A 25,863-nucleotide genomic window follows, 5' to 3' on the forward strand; every position below is an offset into this window, starting at 1 on the left:
AAAATGAGCCAAAGGAGTGTTTCTTATGATTTATTTTCTTTTTCCCAACAAACCCAAATGGCTGTTTCTGGGTTTTGGGACTTTTTCCTCCCATTACCTCAGAAAATGAGAGCATCTCATGATACTTTCAAACAGCTTATTTTTTACTTTTTAATTTACTTATTGAGAGGAGGATAATTTGCTAAACCTTTATAGCGAAGTTTAGCAAAAGTGTATTCTGTGCTGTTGGCAGAAACTGATACAAATGAAAGGAGGAACTCATCAGTGCAAGTGAAAGATGCTCAGGAAAACCTTTCATTTGCTTTCAAATTACTGTTAACTCTAATGAAGTGCTTTCACAGTGTAAAAAAAAGAGCTATTTCCAATATGTTCCTCTTTACAGATGAAATAAGAACAGATATAGCAGAATTGACTTGAACTGTTAAACAAGATTTGGGGTAGATTTTTATAACATTTTGGTCTTATAAAGCATTGTGACAAAGTTAATGAATTTCAGGAGCTCCAGTCCTGTTCATTTACTTTGTCTTTCTGCCTCTAGATGGATGGGTTTTGTGATCTGACTCAGAAGATAAATGTAGGAGCAGAACTTTGAGACACAAGCCTGGGAGGGAGGGTCATCTTGTCTGCTTGATCTAGGAGATTATTTTTTTTTCCTGCTTTCATTTTGGGTCAGTCCAAGTGAGGTCCCTAATTTGATAAAGATGCTGATGAAGGTAAACTGTCTTAATCTGGCAAATGAGCTCCAGAGGTCTGAAAGTGCATCTGCTTGTGAATGGACGGTTAGTTGATGCAAGCAGAGCCAGAAAGAGGGTGAGTCTGATGCAGCTGTCTTTGCTGGAGTCTTATTCCTGCCACTTTGCCTTTTTGGGAGGCACAGCAAGGGCTTAACTGTGTCTCATAGCTTTTGTGTGGCACGGCAGCAAGGGAAGCTCCAGTAGCATGCCTTTGACTTCTGCTCAAGCTTTACACCATGAGAGGGGTCATGACCACCTGGAAATTGGATTTCCCGTCTGCAACTGTGTAAGTCACTGCTGCTGCCCTGCACGTATTGGGGGTCGTGAGCTCAGGACTCATTTGCTGAGATTTTCCAGGTACCGGTGTAAAACCCTGTCTTTAATGCAGAGTTATGGTGTAGAAACTGTTTTTTAAAAGTATCAATTCTGTACACAAATTTAAAAGACGTAAATTTCTCAACATACCATTTAATTTAAAAACCACAAGAAAACACTACATCCAGTTAGCTAGTTTCCCTTATGGAAACCCCAGAGAAACAACGCTAATTTCTTTAAGCAGACCTTCCCACTCTCCATGCTGACCAGAAAGCCTTTTTTAAAGCTGAATGCTGAGGAATCATTAGTTATCTGTCTGATGGTTTCCTGGTGTCATCAAAACTACTGCTTGTTAGAAATATGGCAGAATTATAATACTAAGACATTTCCTGTTTCTTCCTTCTCATGTACTCTGTTTTTATCTCTTTGTTTAAAATCACGTTATCAGGCCTCCAAATAGGTTTGTCACTCACAAATTCTAATGTTTTGTTCCTCAGTAACTTGCTATAATCTTTGAGTTGCTTTACAGTTTGCAAATAGAATTGATTGCAGTTTCTAAGTTCTTATGTAAAAAAAAGGTTTAATAAAACTAGTTTAATACCTCTTTTAGCTGTATTTCACCTTGGGTTGATAAAGGTAAGTGTGCTGGGGTAAGATACAGTGTTTAGTCTAGGTAAAGGCACTGGGGCACTCTGATGTGAGGCACATAGGAGCACAAATACAGAGACTCCCAAGGCAGGGCATCAGTGCTACAGAGCAGCACTGATTTTTTCCATCCTGTACAAAAATTTTCCATCCTGTACAGTAGAACTGTGGAAGAATTTACACGTTGTGGTAGGTGCTGAACTATACACAGTACGGTGACATGACAGAAAAACAGTGGAGGTGATGATCTGACAGGAGACTAGACAAGTGCACCCTCAGCAAGAGGTGAGGGTTGCAGATGACTCAGCTTGCAGATGACACCAAGCTGAGGTGTGTGGTTGACACACCTGAGGCATGGGATGCTATCCAGAGGGTCCTGGACAAGCTCAAGAAGTGGGCCCATGTTAACCTCAGGAGGTTCAACAAGGCCTAGTGCAAGGTCTTGCACCTGGGTCAGGGCAACCCCTGGTACCAATACAGGCTGTGGGATGAAGAGATTGAGAACAGCCCTGCTGAGAGGGACTTGAGGGTACTGGTGGATGAAAAGCTGGACATGGGCCAACAATGTGCACTTGCAGCCCAGAAAGCCAACAATAACCTGGGCTACATGAAAAGAAATGTGGCCAGCAGGGCGAGGGAGGTGATTCTCCCTCTGTTCTGGTGAGACCCCACCTGGGGTGCTGCGTCCAGCTTTGGAGTCCTCAGCACAGGAAAGACACACAGCTGTTGGAGCAGGTCCAGCGGAGGGCCATAAAAATGATCAGAGGGATGGAGCACCTCTCCTATGAGGGCAGGCTGAGAGTTGGGGTTGTTCAGCCTGCAGAAGAGATGACTCCAGGGAGATCTTATTGTGGCCTTTCAGTACTTAAAGGGGGCTTGTAAGAAAGACGAGGACAAACTTTTCAGCAAGGCTAGTTGCTATAAGACAATGGTTTTAAACCATTGGTTTAAAGGTAATGGTTTTAAACTAAAAGAGGGTAGATTCAGACTAGATAGAAGGAAGACATTTTTTACTCTGAGGGTGGTGAAACACTGGAACAGGTTGCCCCGAGAAGTTGTGGATGCCCCATCCCTGGAAACGTTCAAGGTCAGGTTGGGCGAGGCTCTGAGCAACCTGATCTAGTTGAGGATGTCCCTGCTCATTGCAGGGAGGTTGAACTAGATGACCTTTAGCAGTCCCTTTCAACCCAAATTGTTCTATGATTCTGCTGAGTTAAAAATAAGGAGTCAGTATTGCCTATATAAACTAATATGAGAACACCACAGGTCTTCCGCTTTTCAGAATATGTTGAGAATAGGAAACAACTCAGAGGAAAGATAAAAGTGATTTTTAGGACTAGAAAACAGCATTCCCAGTAAATGACATTAGGAGACCACTGGAGTTACCTCATTAAAGTGAATGTGAAGGAGCTATTTGATCCTGTTCACACAGGGAATAAGATGTTTGGTATTACAGGGGGCTTAACCTCACAGGCAATTATGCAGAGATCCAGTGCTGAAAACTGAAGTTAAACAAATTCAAACTAGAGAAGAGGTGCAAATTTTTAAAAGTGAGGACAATTAGCATTTGAGCGGTTTACCAAAGGATGTGAAAGATTCTCCATTACTTACAGTCCTTAAATCAAGATTGGATGCCTGCCTAAGAGATATAAATAACTACTAGCTATTTATACAGCTTGATATAAGAATCACTGAGTGAAGTCATATGGCCAGTGTTATGCAGGACTCTTCCGTACTAGAAAAAGGAAAATTGTAGGTAGGATTAGCTACATGTGTATAACTGATACTTATGAAGTTAGTTATTGCCGCAAAAAAGTGTTCCTTCTTCTTTAGTAATCATGTATCAGAATAGCTGATGCTTCTTTCAATTTTTTCACCTGTGGACTTAAATAATAGCAGCTATGAGGGCTTTTTATGTTTTACTCTATGAGAAATTAAGCAGTTATTGATGTTTCGGGGATTCTTATACTAGCACACTACGTACTAAAGCATTTGAATTATAAAAACTGAAGTAGTGTTTAATAAAAAATAAAAAAGAAGAAAAAAGACCCTGTCTCCTCTTGAAATTAAAAGAAAAATGCGAATAACATCTCCAGATCTTATATGGAAAATCAAAACATAAAACTGACTCTGTATTTCCTTAGATTATTTAGAAAGCCAGAAATAACTGTTGTATGTATATGTAGTATCTTAGCCTACAGATATCACAGGCATACATCTGCATAAAGAGGAAAACACATGTTAAGATGCTTCAACTGAAAGGACAAGGTAGCGATCACCTAGTTTATTTCTAAGTAATAGTGGTAAGAAATCAATAGTGGTAAGAAATCAAATTCTTCTGAAACTGTAAAAACAGAAGACCTACAGAGGTCTTACTGGTTTTAAAAACCTATTCTAATAATCCCAGAATTGCAATCACACTTTAAAAGAAAAAACCTAACCTTGTATTTTAGTTATAGGCAAAGTAATTCTGCTTCAAATTTATAAAAACTAACTTCTCTAAAGACAGGCTTTCCACAAGTACTTTGCTAAGCCTTACGTGTCTTCAGCCATCTGTAGGGAATTTCTTCCTCTTACTGTATTTCAGCAGTGGGGTGGTGGGAAAGCATTGGTGACAACAATGCTAATGCAATTGGCGTGCTTATTTTTTCCTTTCAATTTATTTTGGCAATATTGCAAGAGGACGGTACCAGATCTAAATCAGCTACTGTAGCAGTGAGTGTGCCGAATGTGCTTTGATGTCTTCCCTATGTTATGTCTTCTGTAAGGTAATAATCAGGCAGGTAATAAAAAGATGATTAGGACCATGCCCAGCTTTTGCTGTTCTTTGTTTTCCGTAAATGACTCCATTAGGGGTGGTAGACCTGGCAAAAGTTGGCAGAAGCTACAGCTGGGCAATGGAACTCCAGAAGGGATGAGAAAACACTCGCTTTGGCACTCAGCTGTTGTTTGCAGGGACCACGAAGGGGGTGGTGTTGCTGGACAGATGATTTGAACCAGCGACTGCTCGACTCGGAACCAAACACTGCGGTTAATTCATCACAGGGCTCTTGAGCGCTTCGGTTATGCAAGCTTAAAAGGTTAAGGCAGTAAATAGTTTATTGCCTCTGAGGCCCGTTGAACATTGATCACTGTTGAATTCCCTCTGTTTAGATGTAGCTTCTTTTGAAATATGCTCTGTAGGTTTAGTCTGAGAGCAGGATAATTGCTGCGAGGGCTTAAAATTTGAAAGCAGACACTTCTATAGCCAGAATGCAATAGGCTGCCAAGACGGACTAGTGTGAAACAATACAGTGTTATTTTTTTTTTTTTTTTTTAATTCTTAGGACTTGAATGAAGCAATAGGAAAGACTGTTTTGTGAGGCATGGATGGGTAAAGTTATGTGGAGCTTGCCCCTTTTGTGCGTATTAATAAAACCCTTGCTATAATCCTATTTCCAACCTCTCTGGGGGTTATGCTGCAACTTTGAGCAGCTGACGGTTCTCCTTAGTCTAGTGTTGGGGAGTTACTTAATCAGCATGCAATTAAGGTTTTTTTTTCAGTGCATGCATTGATATGGTGAGGTTACATTCCAGAAAGGACTCCTGCTGCTCATGTAGCTGTAAGCGTTTTCCATAGCACACTTATTTCTGTGCAGGATTCTTACTTTCACCACTGTGAAGCTCTGCGTTTCTGAAACATGCTTGCAGCATCCTGTCAATGCATAGTGCTGGTTGGGTGCCCAACCAGCTCTGTGAACATCAAGGTCTGCCAGAATATGATCTAATGGCTCCAGGCTTTGGATCCAGATTTACTAACTTCTCTAAGTGCAGGGGGGGAGGAGGATAATGGGTTTGGGAGGGCAGATTTCAGTCGTAGTTTAAAAGTATAAACTAGCCCAAACGTATGTGTTTATGCTTTCTTGATCATATGTGATATCACTATAGTATATGTGAACATACCACATCTCTGGTGATCACATTCCTCCTCCTTAAAAAGGTGAAGACTCATAAACTTAGACGATGACCCAACCAGCAGCTCCACCAGGAGGAAACTCTGCGTCCATGGGGAACTTCTCAACTTTCCTGAATCTGTGTATGCACTTGAGGTTCAAAATTAGCTCTGGTTAAGCTGAGGTTAATTTATATTTACATAATTTATTTGTTTTTTAGTAAAAGCCTGTTGATACAGACACATAACGAATAAGACACATAAGAAATTTTAGAGGAATTTGAGCCTGGTGATTTGTTGTTCTGTAGCATATTACCTATGAATGTAAATTTTTAGAGGACTTACAGTCTGGACAACATGCTGAAGAGATTTGGAGCTAGTTAACAAAGATAATATCTGCAGTCTTTTGTTCCAAAAATAAAAATGTTACTTCAGATTGCAAAGAAAGGGAGCTGAAATGTATTTCTATACACCATAAATGGAATTTTTGAATAAGTTCAGATAACTTCTTTGTCAAAATATACTAGAATATCAGAAGGAAATTCCAAACCTCAGTTTTAAATGTAAGATTATTTTAATACAGTTTTGAAGAAAAAAAGAAATCAAATCATAAAAATAAAATTCCTGTATTTATAAGTTTCTACAAAGTTCAAGATGAAAATGGTAAAGTGAGAGGGGGGAAAAAAAAACCCTTGGTGAGCAGTCAATCAGTTTCTCTGTATGTGGCCTTACTCTTTACTGAGAAAACAGTACCTCAGACTTGCCAGCTGTGAAATTTTTAGTTCATCTTTACCATGGAGTACATTGCATTTTTTTCCTCTTTTAGACAGGGCTGTGAAGAAATGATGGATGAACTGTAGGCTCATTGTGTTAGAAATACCTATTTCATTTTAAAAGCTCAGTCCCTCCTTGACAAGGCAGTCATCCCCTCTTGTAACAATACAAGAAACATCGCAGAGTCACAGTTCAGCTCCAGTGAAAGACTTCATTTAAGGGTTTGATGAATAGCAAAGGGAAACATGAGAAAAATAATGTGACAGCTAAAAACTTTTTCTTATCCCCTCTTTCACGGTCTGGACTGTAAATTTTACTATAGATGTGAGGTTAGGTGAGAATTCCCAATGCAGGCAGCATAATTTTCAGCTGGAAGAGATTTCAAGGATGAACTTGCAGATTTTAAAAAGACAAAGAATTAATCTGAAGTAAAGCTTGTACTATGTAAGTTGTGCATTTTAGAGCAACTGTTGCATCTCATCTGTTCTTAAAATAGCTTCAGTTTTACCTTTTCTAGGGGATCTGAAGAAAATAAAAAATGTTTGTAGCAGACTTCTGAGACGCAGTGTATATTTGCTCTACTGTGTGCTGGAATGTCTTTACGTATAATTTTATGAGCATACTAGTTTTTCGGATACTGAATATAATTAAAATTAATTAATTGGAGTTTGCATTTAGAATTTTGTGAGAAGTTATAATTTCAAAAGTGTTAGTGGGTGTTAAATGTTGCTGAGAACTGAAGTCTTGGGATAGTGTTGACGATATACAAGGCTCCTAGGATCAGATTGCTGTATAATTTTAGCATGGTATCTAATTAGATCTCATACCTGTATATCATGTTTATAAGCTCCCATGATAAGATGTTGCACAGCGTTACTATCTGCTGGTAGAGAGTGAATATTATCAGTTCAATAAAGTGAATCAAGTATTTATGTGTTCTTTCACCTGAGGAAGAAAATACATTGTTTGTTTCCTCATTCTAAAGGATAAAAATTCCCTGTAAATATGTTATTAGGCTGATACATTGCTATACTTTACAGGCATAATAGTTGTTTTCTCCATAAATTTGGCAAGCTTATAGCATGAAAAAATGTGTCTGCATCTGTGTTTACATACACTGAAGATACAAGTAGATACCAATTAGTTTGAATTAGATATATATTAGCTAAGTCTATTTACCTGAAACTGAGGATTATCTGTATAGCCAGTATAGCTCAGAAATTTAAAATAGTTTGATTCCTTCTTTTTTAAATAAAACTCTTCATAGTGTTATCCACTTAATTTTTTAGGAAGACTTCAGACTTTTACAAGACAATATAGGGAGTGTAAAACCTCAGTGCTCTCTAATGATAACTTTTAGCACTACAAGCAGTATGCAGGTAGGATTGTCAAATGATGTTGCAGGTTTAAGGATAGAACAGTTTATCTAAATTTTCTGAGTAACAGCGTTTGCAGAAAGAGGTTTAATCACATTTTGTTTGTTGCATTTCTTAATCCCATGACTATATTAACTGAGAGCTACTGACAAGTTTGATTTATGTACAAGTGTGGCTTTTTTTTTGATTTGTATTTGTCTTAATGGCTTTTTTTAATCTCTGTTTTTTCCTTTATCATACTGACGTGAGACATGACTTCTTTTTACTCATGCTGTTAATTAGGAAAAAATGAGAACTCTTAGCAGTTTGAGCTTAAGGGGTTCACTAATGTAAACTATCAATCTTCTGTTTTTCATAATAAGTAGTACACCTCTTTCCCTTTCCCTCCCACCCAACAAAGGAGCAAAAGAGACAGTTCTGGAGGGTGTGGTTGTCATGAGATAATTGCAGCCCTGAGGGATTTGAGACACTTGGGTGCATTTCATACCTTGTAGCTGTCCAAGGATGAGACTTTCACACGAAGGCTCCACCCCACTGTATTTTATTTTTTATTGCATAAATCAGTCTGTGTGCTTAGGGATCATTTATCATTTCCCTAATATTCACCAGGGTACAAACAGTACTGTGCTAGTTCCATTCAGCCTCCTTATTTTTCCCTCCTTCTCCTGCTTAAAAAAAAAAAAAAAAAAAAAAAAAAGTTGGCAAGATGCTAAAATTATATAATGGCAGTTCTGTATTTAATACAGAAATCATACATTATCCTAAAAACCCTTCACCCTTGAGTACTCTTTGTACTTCTGAGAACATGATATATGGCTGAATAGTGCACTTAGCAACCATGACTTCATTTAAATCTTTCAGTTTCTGAGAAAGGGATTACTGCCTAGAACCTAACTGGTATTAAAAATACATATTTTCAGATGCAACTGCAGTTAACATCAGCTCAAATTTGTGTGTGGAGAGAGCACTCTTGTAATATGAGAGGTGTTAAAATCTATAGGAGTGGAAAGTGAAATGCTTGCTGAGGTTTTGCTTTTGTGCCAAAACTTCTTAATTTTTTACCAATTATAGAATTCTTCATCAACATCAACTATTTACATTTCTCAGCCTTCCCAGCACAGCATCTTTGATACATACTAGTGATGCAGGATCAAAAATTAATGTTTCCAAGCTCCCATATGACACTTTAGCAATTTCCTCCACTTCTCTGGCTAATGGGCAGCACCAGAATATTTCTCCCCATGTTCTTGTAGTTCCTTGACAGAACTTCTTGTGTCCCAGGTGAGGATGCTGAGCCCCAAAGTAGCTTGGGGTCAGCACGCTGGAAATTAGCTAACGCTCCTACTGCAGCCACCAGACATAGCGCTCTTAACTTATGTCAGTGTTGTGTGCAATCATGGATCTTAACTTGTGGTATTTTTTCATCCAGCCGTACTTCACAGCTATTCAGCATGTCTCCCTCATGGACAATCACTGTGCATAATGACCTGTGCAGCAGGACTCTCTTAGTGGCATGTAGAAGTTCTAGAGATTCCCGCTTCTCGTATGTGCATTTGTGGGCAAATTAGTATTGTGACCTCTTCTTTCGCTTAATATGGTGTGATAAAACTTGTAGGTTGAATTTGATTATTTATTTTATTTTTTTTCTGCCTGATTGACAAGCTCTGGAAACACAATTTCCTTAGTTTCAATTAAATTCTTGTGAATATTGCTTGCTTGGAAGGACATGGAAACTGAATATGCTGTGCTATAGAGGCTTGCAGGCATGTAGAGAAAACGTGTTTGTAAGGGAAGACAGGTTGAAAAAAAATCCTGAGATAGATGTACGTTTCCTTCCACATTTAGCTTTCTGTGAGATAAATGCATCCGTTGGCATGTGCTTATGATCCTGCCATTTCTTGACTGAGATATCCATGAGTCATTCAGAAAAGAAAAGGCATGATTGAAAAGTGCTAATTGAAATAAAATATTTGCATACAATAGAGACATGGCATCTGCCTAAGCTATACGGTTTTTTTAGAACTAAAATGCAGCCGTACACAATTTTACAGACTTAACCTTATTTGTGAAATTTGATGTTCCCACTGATCGCGTTCAATGATTTGTTCAGTATATTTTCATAACTTGGTTTTGTCTTCCACATTACTTTTCCAACATGCCTCATCATGAGGCTGCAAAAATTCCTTTGAAAGCTGATGGAGCTTTTTATATGCCAGTCAAGTCTTACTCAAAGCTGCTCTGAGGGTAGGTTTCGTGGTACGTGGAATGCCACACTCTAGTATAGACGAAGAGGAGCATTGTCTTGTAGGTGTCAGTATGGTCCCTTGTCACTTCTAGCACTACAAGAGAAAACACCTTCAATGCTGTCTTAGAGCACAGTCAAATGGACTAAAGTAATACAGTATTTGTGGGGGTGAGAGAGGAAACTCCCAAACTTGTTGGTTTTATGTGATTAGTTGACTACCGCATCCCTATTTCCTGAATGGTTTACCTTAATGTTCAAGTCAAAAGCAGCTATTATACCTAGTCCTTTTCTTTGTGTCAGAAACCAAGAGATAGAAGAAAAACAAGGCTGAGGCTAGCATTGTGGGTTACAGTACACAAATTGCTTGCAATGTTCTGCTTGGATTTATGATCACCATGCCTCATGAGTGCCAAAGCTGCCTTTTAAAATTAATGCCTATACATTATTTTCTAAGAATTGTAGTGGGGAGGCTTTAGTAGTCAATAATAAAGGAAATAAAGTAAAGGAAAAGGAGATTCCAGCAGAAAATCTAACAGTGATTTATTTTCTGAGAGTGTCATCTTTATTATTTTTCCCTTTTCTCAGCAAGAAAAAGTTTAACCAGTGGGTCTCATCCCTTTAAGCTCTCTGGCTCTTGGCCTTTTCGCCCTTACCCCCACGTACCTGTTGAGACACATGGTTTTTTTTTTCTGATTCATCCCACAGGTTTCTTTCTAGCTACCCACCCACATCCTTCTGAGATAGATGAGTGGTTTAAGTAGGACATTTTATGCAGGGGATCACCTTTGAGTTCAGAGCGCTTACTGCCACACAGAAAACAGCAGTGTTCTTCCTGAAAGGGTGCAACTGGAGAAGATGTAAGGCTCATGGTTTCTTAAGTATTAGAACCGCATTAAAATCTGAGTGCTAGCAGTGGTGGTGTTAACAGTGTATCCCAGTCCTGTAGCTTCCTACACAGGATGAAGAATTATCACAGTCCACTTTAAGGTATGTATTTATTGATATCCCCATCTTGCCTGAAATGGAAAGTTAAAATTAGGTGTTACTACCATATGTTTACAGAAAGATGTCTCTACAGGTTTATTACATCATTCTCTACACAGCCATCATCAGCTACTGTCTTTGTGGATGCTATTAATACTCTGATTTTAAAATTAATCATATGTAGTACCTGCATGTGTGTACATGTATTACAGGTGAGAGTATTAGTGCTTGTCTGCTAGGGTTCACCCACTTTAGCATTTCAAGGTGGGATGGGTTTTTTTTGGTTGGTTGGTTGTAATTTTAATAAAGTTAAAGGATTCGGTGGTTTTCTTTCAGGGCAAGTACAAACCTCAGACTATTGCATTTATTTAAAGAATGTTTTTAAATGTCAACTGTTCTCAAGAACAAGTAAAAGGAAAAGAATTTTTCTGGAGAAAAAAAAAAAAGATTTTTTAAATTGTTGCCCTTTCTTTGAATAAGATTTTGGAGTGAAAATTCATAGAAGATGACCTTATGCATTGCAAGAAAAGGCCCTGTTCAAAAAGAAAATTGGAAAAAAACCTGGTGGCATTTCTTGACATGCTGTTGCATGTTTATTCATTTTTCTAGTCGTTCCTGCTGGAGTACTGGAGCAGGAACTGGGAAGGTGGTGACTGTGGGAGCATGTCTTTTGTCAGTACATACATATCCATCCAAAGTTGTCCCATGCAATTAGTCACCCCAATTTGATTCTTAATGCATATGCAGTAAAAATGAAGAAAAGCCTCAGAAATAAATTACATGGAAGTCTGAGGTATGCTGAGAACATCCTAGCTAAAGAGGAGTTGCTGTAGTTTTTGGTTACTGTATGGCAAACCAGAAGGTAGAACTAGGGTTGTGGAGGTGTAACATTGTATTAATCACTTTTAGTACCCATGGGGATTGAGGGGAGAATTTGTATTTACAGAGAAGACTGAGGGGACTAGGAATAGTTCTGAAGTGATGGCATTTGTTTAGAAGATGTGTTTTTATAGTACTTTTCTCTAAGGGTGGTACCTTTGTGAAGAACACGACTTTAATATTTTAAGAATAAGCTGAGTGCATGAATGGAGCCAGATGTTGTTTGTCTGCTGAGGTGAAGTACTTTGCAGCTCCTTCGCCACACTGATGCAGATGTTGGACTCTGAACTCTGCACCCTGCACCTCAGGTACTTGAGGGCAGAGGATGTTCCCTAGATAGCTGTGCCCAAGACAAGAAGTCATGTTTTATCAGGTCTGTGTGTGTGTATCCACATGCTTATTTCCTCAAACCTTCATGTTCTCATTTGTCTCCCTGAAGTCCTACCTGTTTTGAAAGCTCAGCCACAACCAAAGTACCACAACGTAACAAGCTGCAACGTGTGGTCAGAGCTGAGGTATCTGTCTGCTCTTAGGCTGTGATGAAGTGATTTGATTTTAGCATAGCTGACAGTAAAAGAGAGCTAAGATAAATTGCTTTATCTTGCTTTTGCTGTGGTTTAAGAGTGCTTCCAGATAGGGTTACCTTAGCTCCATAGAGAAATAATAACTTGTTTTCTTGCAGTGTGTTGCCTGTGTCTGTACGCTTGGCTTTCAAATTGAATGGCTGTCAGGCATACTTATGGGTAGTCTGTCTAATTGGGTTTATGGTCCCATTAATAAATAATACATACTTGTTCATCTAATTCAGTTTTTTCTTGCGATATCCTTGTGAAGTAGGGAAGCTCTTTCAGCCCCCAGTTAGCTGTAAGGAAGGAGATAGCAATTAATTATTGTTGTTGGGAGGAGGAGAAGATGCTTTTAACTTTAGAAATTTTAGAAATGAAAAATCAGAGATTTCCACAATGTGAGAGGCAAAAGCTTTTGTTAAACATTATAGAAAGTGGGTTTTTCGTGAAGTATGTGTCATATCTCGATAGATGCTTCATTTGGAGCGTGCCCAGCTTGGTCAGAATGACTTATAGGACTTAACCAGCAGTCAGTGTTCTTTCTCATCTTTTTATCATGATAGCTGTGCTACGTCACTTACTATGTGGATAAAGCACAGAAAGCCAAACCCAAAATAGTGAAAATATAACTTGGAGAACTGGTCAGAAAATTGTCAGTAGCTAATGTGTGAGGAAGGGAGGGGAAGTAATTTTTAAAAAATTGGTAAAAAAGGTTTGCAGTTTTATAACAAATTTTAAATTTGTACTTACTTGAATTTGAAAATTTCGAGACATTATTTTACAAAAGTTCTGCATTTTCCAGTACATTTTTTTCTGGATTGAATGCCCTTAGAAGGAAAAAAGACCTAGTCCATATTCAAATCTGCTAAAAATCCATGTATGAAATATTGTTTTAAGTCTATTTCCTTATGGAAGGAGGAGCATTTTTGGTAATTCAGGGGTACCTGAGAAACAGTTGTTTGGATTGCTTCCGATTTTTCTAGAACTGTATCATTTGACATGAGGAACTGCAGTCTGAGAAGTAATAAACTTAAGTGATAATAATAAATGCTGAAAATATATAATTTTGCTCTGATTGAAAAAGCAAGACTTCTGGCGGGGCCCATAAACCGAGGGAAATTTTACCTTTTACATCAGTAGGAGTTACAAGAGAGTCAGGCAAGGTAGTCATTTGCAAAGCATTAGGGTAATTCTAGCTTCTAGGCAACGCAGAAGTTGTATCAACATTTGGGAAGGTCTGTTGTGTTAAGTCATGTTTCGCAGTCTTGTTGGCTAGGGAGGAAAAGAGAGGAGATCCTATTTGTTGTCAATAAAGCTGTGCACTAATAGATTATTGCTTTAATTCAGTGTATATCTTGCCATCTACTGGAAGTCTGTCAAAATCATAAGGTGTTGAAGGTTTGTTGGGTTTTGTGGGTTTTGTTTCTCTTTTCTTTCTTTTTGCTTGTGATGAGGTTTTATCATTTCTGTACAAAGCATCTTTCTATGTGTTCTGAAAGCACCAAAGAAGCAAGGATAAAACTTTTTTAAAAAGCATAAGAAGTAAAAAAAATACATTAATACCACAACCTACTTGTCACGTTAGAATTTTAAATAACCTGTTTGTTTTAAATTAATTTCTTTACATGTGGAAGTGAGTAAAAATGGTGCTATTTCTTCCAAAGTGACTGCATTCCCTGTATGCATGTTATTCGTAGCTGTCTATTCCCCTGGTACATATAAAGCAAAATGAATTGGCTATCTTTTTACATCTCTCTTTGAATGTTCTCTAGTGACTCTGCAAGTTACCCTTTTTTGTCTTTCTACTAAACAGCATTTAAAGCTTTTGGCACAGCTGGACTTCAGAAAGCTTTTAGGGTATTATAGTGTTACTAGCCATTGAAGCTACAAAATTTGAAACATCGAAGCCCATCCTGACTTTGCTGCATGTACTTAAAAACTTGGGTAAACATATATTTTTGAAACTATCCCTGAACAAAATCATGCTGAAAATGAATAAAGAATCAACACTTTTTTAAAAGCTTCTTTTCTAATCTCTGTAATTTGAAACTAAAGACTTTGAACAGTGGGTTGGAGATTGTTCTGCAAGATAAATCCCTTGCATCACATAACCCTGACAACTCCCCAGTTCCATCAAATTAATAACAAATGGATGAGAAGATAAGCAAAACTAATGGGGAGGTTACATTTTTGTGACAAAGGTTTATGGCCATACTGAATCTCTTGTTCTGTGATATCCCTCCTCCTTCTCCTCCTCCACTTTGGTATTTTTTTTCACTATCAGATCTGAGCATTCCTCTATCTGAAGCTCTTCTGTGGAGGAGATATGATGAATTGGACTATGTGACTCTGAAAAGCTGCTGTGAACAGCTCTCCACTCCCTCCGTAGAAATCTCTGATTTTCTACAAGATCAGGCCTCATCCTTGCACACTGTGCATCCACTTTCTACTCATTGGATGGTGCGATGTGTCTGAGCATTGATGCACACTGCTGTAATCCCATCTCCCTGTCTTAAAATTGTGCAATAATTTAGTTTGGGAGCAATCTCTGAAAGTCATCTGGATCAACTCTTTCCATAAAGCAGGGCCATCTTATAGCAGGTGGCTCAGGGCTATGTCTGATTGAGTTTTGAGTATCTGCAAGGGTGGAGATGCCACAGCCTCTCTGCACAACCTGTTTCAGTGTTGTGAACCTTTTTTTCCTAATACCTAATTGTAATTTTTCATGTTTCAACTTGCATCCTTGCCTTTTGACCTGTCTCTGGGCAACTCTCTTTTAATCCAGTCTGTTAAATTAATCCACTAAATTATCAAATCAATAAACAGAAGAATAAACAATTTACAAATTACCTCTATTTGAAGATCTGTTCCAAAACACAACTTTCAATCAACAGTCAACAGCCAAGACAACTGTACATGATGTAGGAGCCTTTGTTTTGTTAAAATGGATCTCAAAGGGAACGGATATTCCAATTTAAGGATTGTGGCATTAAAATTTTAAAAAATAGTGGTGGTTCTTCTGTATCTTTTAACTGGTCTGGCATCTACCAGTGGGATGCTTTGAAGGCAAAGATGAATGTGATGACCTCATGAGCTGGATTTACAACCACAGCTGTGGTTTGCCAGGGAACCCTGAGGAGGCACTTGTTAAAGAAACTGAATAATGAATCCAACTATCAACCCCTACTAGTTTGATAAATATAAAAACCTTAACTACTGAGGGAGTATTTCTCCATGCTTATCCTCTGCTTTGTGTTGGATTTTCTCTTTCTCTTTTTTTCCCAGCAAAAACCAAGTATTAGTTTCTGCTCATAAGAGGGGAAAAAGGAAACTTGTTTTAATAATGCCAAGCTATTTCTCTTTAAAGATTAATTCAGAGAGTTTGCGTCAAGAGCTTGCAATTAATCAGGCGGAGAGTTATAAGGAAAACTTACTTAAGCAACACCATCGGACATTGCCATATAGACATACACTGTGGAGTATGTTAGGGGTTGCTTGCCCCAAATCTTTGAGTATTTCAGCTACACAAAGAAAGTATCTGCCCCTAAGGGAAGGCTTTGCTGCAGTGTAGTTCAACTGCAATATAGTTGGGGACTTCAGGCAGTCTAGCAGCACTCCTGTTGCACCTTGTGTGGACAATAGCGGTATAACTAGCTGTTTATGAACTTTTTAGTGCTCGTGGAAGTGAAAGGTAGTAGCTGCTTTTGGATTCTGCAATGCAGTCCCCAAGTGACCCTTGGGGACATAGTGAAAGGTGATGCATGTTTTTGCTCTTGTTGTTATCCTGAGTAAATTTTTTTCAGACTTAGAAGTATACTTTTTTTGTGAGGCTTCTGCTTCATCCCACCCCTTCCCCCCCTGCATTTCCCAGATCTCAATATACTTGTAGAAATGAACAGTGAGGAGCTGTGAATGAGCTCAGCTCTGCTTCACCCCTCATTTGTGCTCCTTTTGAGGGTGCAAAGGCATGTGTCTGTATTCGAGGCAATGAACAGGTTTACATTCAAGCTCCTCTTTTTTGCGTGTAATGAAAACCACTTTAGGGCTACTTGTGTAAAACTGAGCTGGTCGCTGAAGCAGAGTCTGTTGTGGTTTATGACAGGTTATAGAATATGAAGATCATGAAGGATCATTTAAAATCATGAAACAACAAATCATTTATTTTTGCACTTTGGTTTGGGTCTTCTCACTTAGGGGTGAAGGTGAAATACTGGCCCACCGATGTCAAAACCAAACTTCTAAACACTTCAAGAATCTCTCCCCTCACTCAGCCTGCAGTACAGAGTATGACAGAACTTCAGTGGAAGTCAACCACAGGGACCTCCACATAAGTACTGGCAGAGAAGCAGGTTTTTTATCAACCACACTGCTTATTCCTTTGCATCAAAATCCAAGTTGTTTAAGTTTTTTTGCTACAGCAGTGTTGTGAATGACTTGGGTTAACATGAATTTTAGGAAAAATTCTTCTACTTACAAAACTCTTTCCTGCTAATTCTCTGCTTATAATCATGTTGTCACATTACTCTAATTTTATACATATCACTTTATTTTTTCTGTTTTATTTATGGGAAAACAGGGAAAGAAACAGGAAAGAAGATAAATCTACAAAAGGCATATTCCTTTTATCCAAAATTCCAGTCATTATTTTTTCAGTCAATTTCTATTTAGCTAAGAAGTTGAATAGGGCTTTAAGATATCAAGAGTGTTGCTTAATAATAAGCAGTTCAGAGGTATTGAATTGATTACTTTTCTATATAAAAAAAAATATATAGTTGTTTGGGGGATTTTGGTATCTTTCAACTACTTCTTTCACTGCGTGAGAGGGCAATGAGTTAAGCTGTTGTTATGAGTTAAGGGATTGAGGGGAAGAGGAATTGTCATATTCTCCTAGAAGGTTGCCTGACATTTTTGTAGATATATAGGTTCTTCCCTATCCACTTGACACCCCCCAAATCCCCTAAATTCTTTATATTTCCTAAAATCCCTAGGACTTTTTCCCCCAGTGTGTTAGGACTTTATAGGAATGCTTGGCCCATAGTCTGTATTAGATTTAGCAACTGGAATGTTTTGCTTTAAATGCCTGTTCCTAGGGGTTGAGCAGTTTGTTTACTAAGATGATATAAGTGATCCCAGTGGTTTTTATTGGCAGTAGAAGGCACACTGAATATTCAAAGCAAACAGAATTGATTTTAAAGAATACAGAAAAGTAACCGCTGTAATACTTGTGAGACTTGAAACATTTCTGAGGCATTTTTCCACTTTGTGATTTTCTTCTCAGGTGTAAACCTTTCTCAATGCTTAAAGAGACCTAGTACATATCAAAAGAATCTATTATAAGTTTTTGCAAGAGAGCAAAGATGCTTATTTTAATGTTATAGTTAGGAGAGCCACCTTTGCTTTTACAGTGAAAGAATAATAATTTACATTTATATTATCCTATTTCCTCCTAAGGATTCACATAAGCTTCACTCATAACACCAGCCTTCCAGAAATCCCATCTTCTGAAACTGAGAAGGCTGTAAGAAAGAGATGAAATTTCAAATTGTTATTTATATTCCTTTGGTAGAGCATTGGAGCATATTCTGCTAGCACGCGCTATTTTTGATTGAAAGCTAATAGTTAATATGATTGCAGCCCATCTGTTGGATTGTTCTGAATGACAAAACAGAGAAGTATTTCACAAAGCGAAACCTGTGTGTGTGCTAGATTGATACATATTTGCGGAGTATCCCTACTGTTGACAAGGCATTGGTAAGAAGCAAGTATTATTAAGTCTGCAGGCTTGTGTATAGTAGTTGTAGACATGATAGGAATGTGTTCTTGTGGAGGGTAAGACCCATATGTTTTCATTTAGATAGTTTTCAGTAAGCTTTTAAATCTTGTTAAAGACCTTACTAAGCTTGGTTTTGAATGATCAGTTGGGAAACATCATATTTAACATTGCTCTATTAAATTCAAATCTCTTGTAAAGTTTGAATCTGGCAATTAGAATGAAAGCAAGAAAGGGGTGGGGGAAAGAGTTCAAATTCAAAAGGTAGAAACCAGTTCACAAAATTCATTGTCATTCTTGGAGATGCATGAAAGAAGACACATAATGTGCTTCAGTGTATTCATATTGTAACATTCTTAGAATCATAGGACACAACTAATGAAATCATGGTCTTTGCAAGAAATTTTTATCATCCTATGGGTCAGCCTTGCTGTGGAAATTCATACTTGCCCAAGAATATATTTGAAATATACTGTATTAGGGATGAATCCAGCATTGAATATACTCGGTATATAATAGTCCCATGTATGTAAGGATTCCTTTTTAATATTCTTTAAGACAATTCTGCAAGGTGTTCAGGGCTGAAAACCTGGAACTGAAGGACGTTTAGCCAAGGATTTAAGTGTCTTCATGTTGTTCTGTCCTCTGCTAATGGTACACTGCTATTACTACTTACTAAATGGAATAAATAGATACATCTGAAATGTATGCATTCACAGTATCTCCAAAGATCAACTATGACAAACCCAAAAGCACGCTGTCCTCATTGTACATGGGAAGGGGGTGCCAGGGCACTCAGACTAACATATTCCAAGTAGACAGTCTCTGTTTTGTTGGTATATTACTCTTTCCCTTTGTCACAAAGTCTGTCCAAAGAGGGCAAAGAAGTATTGGATCCATGCCTTCAATACTCTTTGAGAAAACTTTCAGGTTTAAAGTTTCTACCAGGCAAAGGATCTTCTTTTCCCTACTCCAGTTGTTAGAAGAACAAAAAAAAAAGTTTAAAAAAAGAAGTTTCTCTTCAAAAAAAGTTGTTATTTGCATGGCTGCCTTTACACAGTTGATAGTAACTGATAGTTTTGGATTTTTGAGGTTAAAATGGAGCATCTGTTTTAGGAAGTTAAGTTAAACTAGTGTGCATATAGTTACTCCAAAGCATGGTCAAGAGCACCTCTGTAAGGCTTTCTGCTCTAACTCACCACTGTCTTCAGGGAGTTGAGCTTCCTAATTCAGGCACTTAAAACAGTTGTCATAAATTAGGCTGTTTGAAAACTCTCAGATTAAGCTCATCTGAACTCATCACCTAAGCTCTTTTTTCCACTGCATAAATGTTTGAGCTTTCAGAAAGCATGGCTTGCTTTTAGCCTTCCTGCACCTGCCTTTGCAGTAATTTCCATGAAGTTTTTACTCTCTCAGGTAGTCTGACTGAACTCAGTGGACCAGCCAAGATAATTTCTATGAGTAACATTTATTGAATCTGATTTGGTTTCTGTAACTCAGACCCTGATCTTTTTTTGTGTTGTGCATGCATATCAATTCTCTATTGCACATCCCTCTTAATGAGGCCCCTGCCTTTTTAAATTTTATTTTATGTTTTAACTTTGGTCTTTCTGCTGGTCTTGCACAAAATAATGTGTATAAGGAGAGATAAATAATGTGGTAATGGATAACTCAGCAGTTTTTCCTGCACTGTCTGCTTCATTTGTAACTGCTTAATCACTCCAGTATTTTATAAAACTCCTTTACATTGTTAACTTTGAATTAGAATCCAGTGCGCATTTAAATGTATTGCCATGTTAATGCCCCTAAGCTGGACAGAGTGTCTTAACCATCCTATGGTTTCGGTGTTGGAGGTTTTAGTGGATAAAACCATTTTTTATTTTCGTGAATGCCATTCTAGTCTAACCTGCACTCCAAAATGAAATGGGTTTAGTGGTCTGGGTCCTGTCCCTTGTGAACAATAGTCCACATTACAAAACCACCAAACAGGCACAAAGCTGGTGGTTTCTGCTTGGGGACACTCAGACCCAGCCAGCGCAGAGGCAGAATTACCTCACACCCGGGGGAGTGATTTTTCTAGGTGAAGACTGAGGTCATTCATAAGGCAATAGGGAAAACATCTCTTGTGAAACTGGTCTCTGCATCAGCCGAGAGCAGTCCCTGGTGCTGCTGCTGCAGGCTCATTGCTCACTCTGCTTAAGAGGTTTCATAATCTGGAATCTCTGATTTAAGACCACCTCAGTTATATGTGCCATTTACCCTCGTAGTAGAACATGTAAGCAAAGATATGCATTTTGGGGTGATGTTTTTAGAAGGTTATTTGTTGGAAACAATGCCTTAATATAGGTAAATTCCTGGTTCTGCTACTGTTCGTGTTTTGCCTTTAATTGGAGAGCTAGGATGTTACTATGAATATGTGAAGGTGCTAGCCACATGGTAAATATACTAATTCGTGTTCATTAGTGCATTATTGACTGTATCACCTATTCATTAAGACGTTTTCCTAAGAGTTACTCTGACAGCAAAGCTGAGACACCTTAAGTGGCTGTCATCTTTGTGCCAAATGGATTACAACAAAAAATGCTCAGCACTTCTGAGTAGATCAGTGCTCAATTTCAGCTGGGTCATACCAGGTTAACAAGCCAAGTATCATGTTTCTTTTTTTTTTTTTTTCATTTTGGTTAAAAAAAATAAAAAAGTAAAGTTTGTTTTAGTTCATAGCACTAGCTATTTCAGATCAAAACTATGTGAGAACATTTTTATTTTGCAGCACAGGAACACAATTTAGATTATCTCATACCTGTTTTGAATTAACCATAAGTGCAAATTCAAATTAATCTAATTATTTTTATTTCATCTGCTGTGTAAATAAGCCTTAAACCTCTAGTGATTACTGAATAGGGAAAGTGGCTTAACAGGAGAAATGAATACAGGGCTATCTGTCTGAATCGGCAGAGAGCCTGAAAAAATACCTGGTAAATGGGAGGTTTCCCACTGATCTCACTGTGATAGCTCAGCTTGACCAGCTATGGTCATTTACCCTATACTTCATTAGTAGTAACCCTGTCAATGAAGACTAACAAAGAAGGTATCACAGATTTGTAGTATTTGACATTGGTAGTGTCTCACTAACCTCAAGCCTAGATTATATAAAAAGACTGTAACATTGCCATCACTCTAGAGCTCTTCCTGAAAGTCAATCATCAGTCAGAGGGAACATGGGTAGCGTTATTCTTCCTTGGGTACAGGCATCGGAGGAGATTGCTCTAAAAGTCCTTTCATTTTTTATGATATTGGCAGTATAAACAGGAAACATCTTTTTAAAACTGCCATACAGAAGCAAAATCCTGGGTTGGAGAGAGGATGTAGAAGGAAGGAGGAATATGTCTCTGTGATGGACACTGATGGGAGAAAGTTCTTGAGACTCCAGGAGCTCTGCCAGCATGTCCAAACAAGCAGCCCATATCAATCAAGCAAGCAGAATGAACTCCTGTCCAAGCATTTTTTCTGCTGTCCGCAGACTGGGATGGTCACGACACATCTCTTACCTTCAGCTAACTTTTCCCAGTTTTTTTCTTCTGCAATTGCAAGGAATAAAATTAATGTGTTTTTTTATACACTCTGAAAGCTTAGACTCAAGCATGTCTTGTGGCCTATGCCACAACCAAGCTCATCATAAAGATAACTGAGAACTACTGGAGCAGGGAGAGAAAGAGGAGACTTGGCTCAGCAGCGCACATGAGTTTATTATCATACTTTGAAGGATATGTCAGCTGGAGGAGATGGCTGAGTTTTTTTGGATACCTCCACTTCATCACTTGCTCTCCCACTTCATCATCCCTCTAATCTCTGTGCAAAAGCCACAGCTCTGGTACGCCTTAGTCAGGTGGGGCTGGGAGTCTTGCTTGATAACAGCTATTTCTAGTCTTCTCTCCATTTTGATGTGTGTTTAAATTGCAAAACTTTGGACTGTGTTTAAAGTTTGTGGGGTTTTTTTAATAAATGTTTATGTAGTCATGCTGTCCGTCTAACCTAGTATTTTTTTAAAATATATTTTGGATAATTTTGTCAAAATTCAAGTCTGTCAAAGATATTAAGCCCAAGTGAATATTGTGAAAATTGGCAGCTGTGGAGATGAGAGAGAGCCTGATAATGCTCCTGCCTGTGGGGAGGCTTACCCCTTACTTCACATGGGAAAATAATCCTGAGAGAGAAATCAGGGAACACCAGTCTTTTGGTTCTGCTATTTATGGAACTACTGGTTTATTCTTAGATATCCTTTGAGGGTACTTTTGTAAACTGAGCATCTACTCTGTACAGAAGTGCCTAGATGGTCTGTGACAAGTGATGTATTACTTTGATTGTACATGACCGTGGCATGTTCTGGTTCCCCTGGTAAAATTGATGATTCTTTTTTTTCCTTTTTCTCCCCAAGATTTCTTTTGACCTAGCAGAATATACTGCTGATGTTGACGGGGTTGGCACTTTACGGCTCCTAGATGCTATTAAGACCTGTGGCCTTATCAACTCTGTGAAGTTCTACCAAGCCTCCACCAGTGAACTTTTTGGAAAAGTGCAAGAAATCCCGCAGAAGGAGACCACCCCTTTTTACCCAAGATCGCCTTACGGTGAGGATCGCTGATGCATGTGTGGAGTGTCTGTCTGTCTGTTCTCTCCACAAATGTCTCAGGGCTGAAGTAATTTGGATGTGAGATTAGAATGACGATAGAGCTAAAGTGACTAGACATGTTGAGAGGCATACCTTTATGAATTACTGTATAAAAAGTATTTGCTGCCATTGCCTGGGGGTTGGAAACTAGCATCTCACTTCACAAGACCGTGTTCATTCAGCTCAGAGGTAGAGAGCGCTGTGTAGAGCGGGGGGAAGGGTGGCTCTTCACAAAGGGTTGTGAGACCACTGAAGTGATAAGGTTTCATATTTTTTGTTGCCTAAATGAAAAACTCCCAAGAGCTCACTTCTTCCTTCATGAACTCGCATGAAATTTGAAACACTTATTAAAGCAATGTGCATGGAGGCCTTTGGTGATAAAGTTTCAAATCAATTTGGGTGTTAAGGCACCAGATTTTCGCTTTTATTCCTCCAAAGTAGATTTCTTTTTTATTAGCAGAGGTCACTGCAGTGGCGTATTTCACACGCTCTGGCTGTGTTAATTATATTGTAAAAGAAAAAGTGCTATGCTTGAGTGTGCATAAGAAAACAAGTGAGAAAGTGCTCTAACGCTTCCTGGCCAGTTCAGAGGCTGCACAGAAAAGGAGTATTTTCCCGTTCAGCTGCTGGATATTTTTTCCAGATGAAATGTGACACATATAGGGAATGAATCAAATTCTAATGCATTCTGCTGTTGAAATGTGGACTTCACCCAGCGCATGAGAGAGAGGTGTATGTGTGTGTCTAAGCTGTGTATGAGCAGAGCAGATATATATAACGCTTTAAAATTACTTTTTAGGGGCAGCAAAACTGTATGCCTACTGGATTGTGGTGAACTTCAGAGAGGCCTACAATCTTTTTGCTGTGAACGGAATCCTCTTCAATCATGAAAGCCCCAGGAGAGGTTAGAAATATCCATGTGAAATTGTTCCCGACTTTGAGTACCTCTGACCGGAAAATGAAACAATACAACCACAGGTTTCATTTAAACTTGCCAAAATTCTGTAGGCAGGGTGTCATGGCTCGTAGCCTGCTCGTTGCATTTCATGCAGCCCTCCTGGCAGTCTCAGAGCCTGCAGAACAGCAGCTTTCCCTTTCAAGCATCGTATTCCATTTCATAGCCCTCTGATGTTGAACGGAGGAGGCTTGTGTATCTGATTTTGTGTATCAGTGCTTTCAAGAGACTGCAATAACCCAGTTTTCTTTCCCTCTTGATAACCGGTCAAGCCTAAAACGTTAAAGTGACACATTAAAAGACAGGTTTTCTAAACGTTTAAGTGGGCAACTGCAAAACGTGCAATTTCAGGTGTGACTTGTGGGCAAGGTTTTTATTTGCGTATAAATGTCAAATTCAGAGGCAGAAATAACCGACCCTCTAAATTTATAAGACTAATGAGTACAGCCTGGTATATTTTGAAAAATTTGTGGATTATGGCCCATACCTTCTGACAAGATGGCTTTTAACACATGGCTTTAAAATGCCTTTCTGTTTAATCCTTAATAGTAATGCAGCTTAAATTCCACTTAATCATCCCTTTTCCTCTTGCAGTACTTTATGAACAATTAATATTGGTATTTAGTTTGAGTAAGTGTCCACGGTTGATTAAAAGTTTCTTACACAATGACAGTATTCCTCTGCCCTTAAAGTACTGTGACTGTATAAAACATGCTAAAATTAAACTTTAAATTAACACAGAAAACTGGATTCTCAATGCAGAAGCCTTTTATTGTGGTCTGTTTCTAAATGAAAAATAAATTCAAGTTTTACAGGAATGCTATTATATAAATTATAGCCTAGCAGAAAATATAATAATTTTAATCATACTTACAAATATAAAATGGACCATAACTGCAACTCTATTTAAAAAAAAAAAAAAAAAAAAAAAAAAAAAAAAAAAAAAAAAGAAGAAAGGAGGAGTCAGTGTCAATAGGGTTTGAATATTGATTTCAATCTTTGGGAGTCATAGCTGCAAAACCTCATAGTACACTGGGTAGGCAGCATTTACAGTAAGTGGCGCATCAAATACTTGGTGATAAAAGTTGGTGCATCACTTCACTGGGGCAGATGACAGTACAAGTTCAAAATTAAAAGAGAATCAAATTCACTAGATTGTTTCATTTAGAAGCCCTAATACTTTGCTTTCTTTTAAAGAGTTCACTGCTCTATAGTCTCGGTGCACTTTAAACTAATGCCCAAATTCCTCTGAGTTACCATTGCGTAATTAAAACATTATGACCAAATAAAGAATATTCAGTGACAAATATTAGCTTGGCATGATTTCTAGTAACACTAAGGAGCTACAAGAAGAGATAGAAATTATAGGAACATATTTACCATTTGTGCTGCTTCTCTATAAGCTCGTGCCATTTTGAAAGAGTGCTCTTTGCTATTTTGATCCCTCTGACATTTGTTCCAGCTTTGACACTGCTGCAGTGGAGCTGTCAATCCGAAGTCTCTTTTCAACACACTTAATGTCCCTGTGGAGAACCCAAGCATGTGCTTTGAAGTCTCGGGCTGTGCTTTTGGTTGTGTGTATGTGGTGGGTGCATTTTTAAGCTCCTTATGCCACGAACAGGAATCTCATCTTAGAAATGGTTTCAGTTGGCTCCATTCACCTTATCAGGAATACATGCCATGAAAGCAACTGTAATCACAGCCCAGTGCCATTTGCTTAGTGTTCTTATGGGAGAAAGTCTGAAAATTTAAGCAGAGAAGAAAATAGAAGAAAAGTAGTTTTGAGGTTGTTTCTTAATAGCCATTCATCGCTTTCCTAACGTTTTTGAGGACTGCAAAGGCACTCTGGGTGGAAAAGAGGATTTAACTGGGATTTCTAACTCCTATGCAGATATGGTAATATACATGGTAGTTTTAATATGCCTTATGATTTGTCTTTTTTTTTTTTTATTCCTTACTGATTTCAGAGATTGGGAATACCTAAATCAACCAATACATGTTTTATTCCAATATTACATAT

At 38.2% G+C, this 25,863-nt stretch overlaps 1 protein-coding gene across 1 annotated transcript in view; it reads left to right on the plus strand.

The window, feature by feature from the left end:
- The window catches only part of GMDS (GDP-mannose 4,6-dehydratase), a 425,970-nt gene that overhangs the window by 147,641 nt on the left and 252,466 nt on the right, over positions 1-25,863 (plus strand). Inside the window, exons 5-6 of the mRNA XM_074146368.1 lie at positions 22,655-22,847; positions 23,688-23,792. Of these exons, the coding sequence (XP_074002469.1) occupies positions 22,655-22,847; positions 23,688-23,792 (298 nt within the window). The remainder of the gene's footprint in view (positions 1-22,654; positions 22,848-23,687; positions 23,793-25,863) is intronic.

Source organism: Numenius arquata, chromosome 4 (genome assembly GCF_964106895.1).
Source record: "Numenius arquata chromosome 4, bNumArq3.hap1.1, whole genome shotgun sequence".
In the NCBI taxonomy this organism is placed as follows: Eukaryota; Metazoa; Chordata; class Aves; order Charadriiformes; family Scolopacidae; genus Numenius; species Numenius arquata.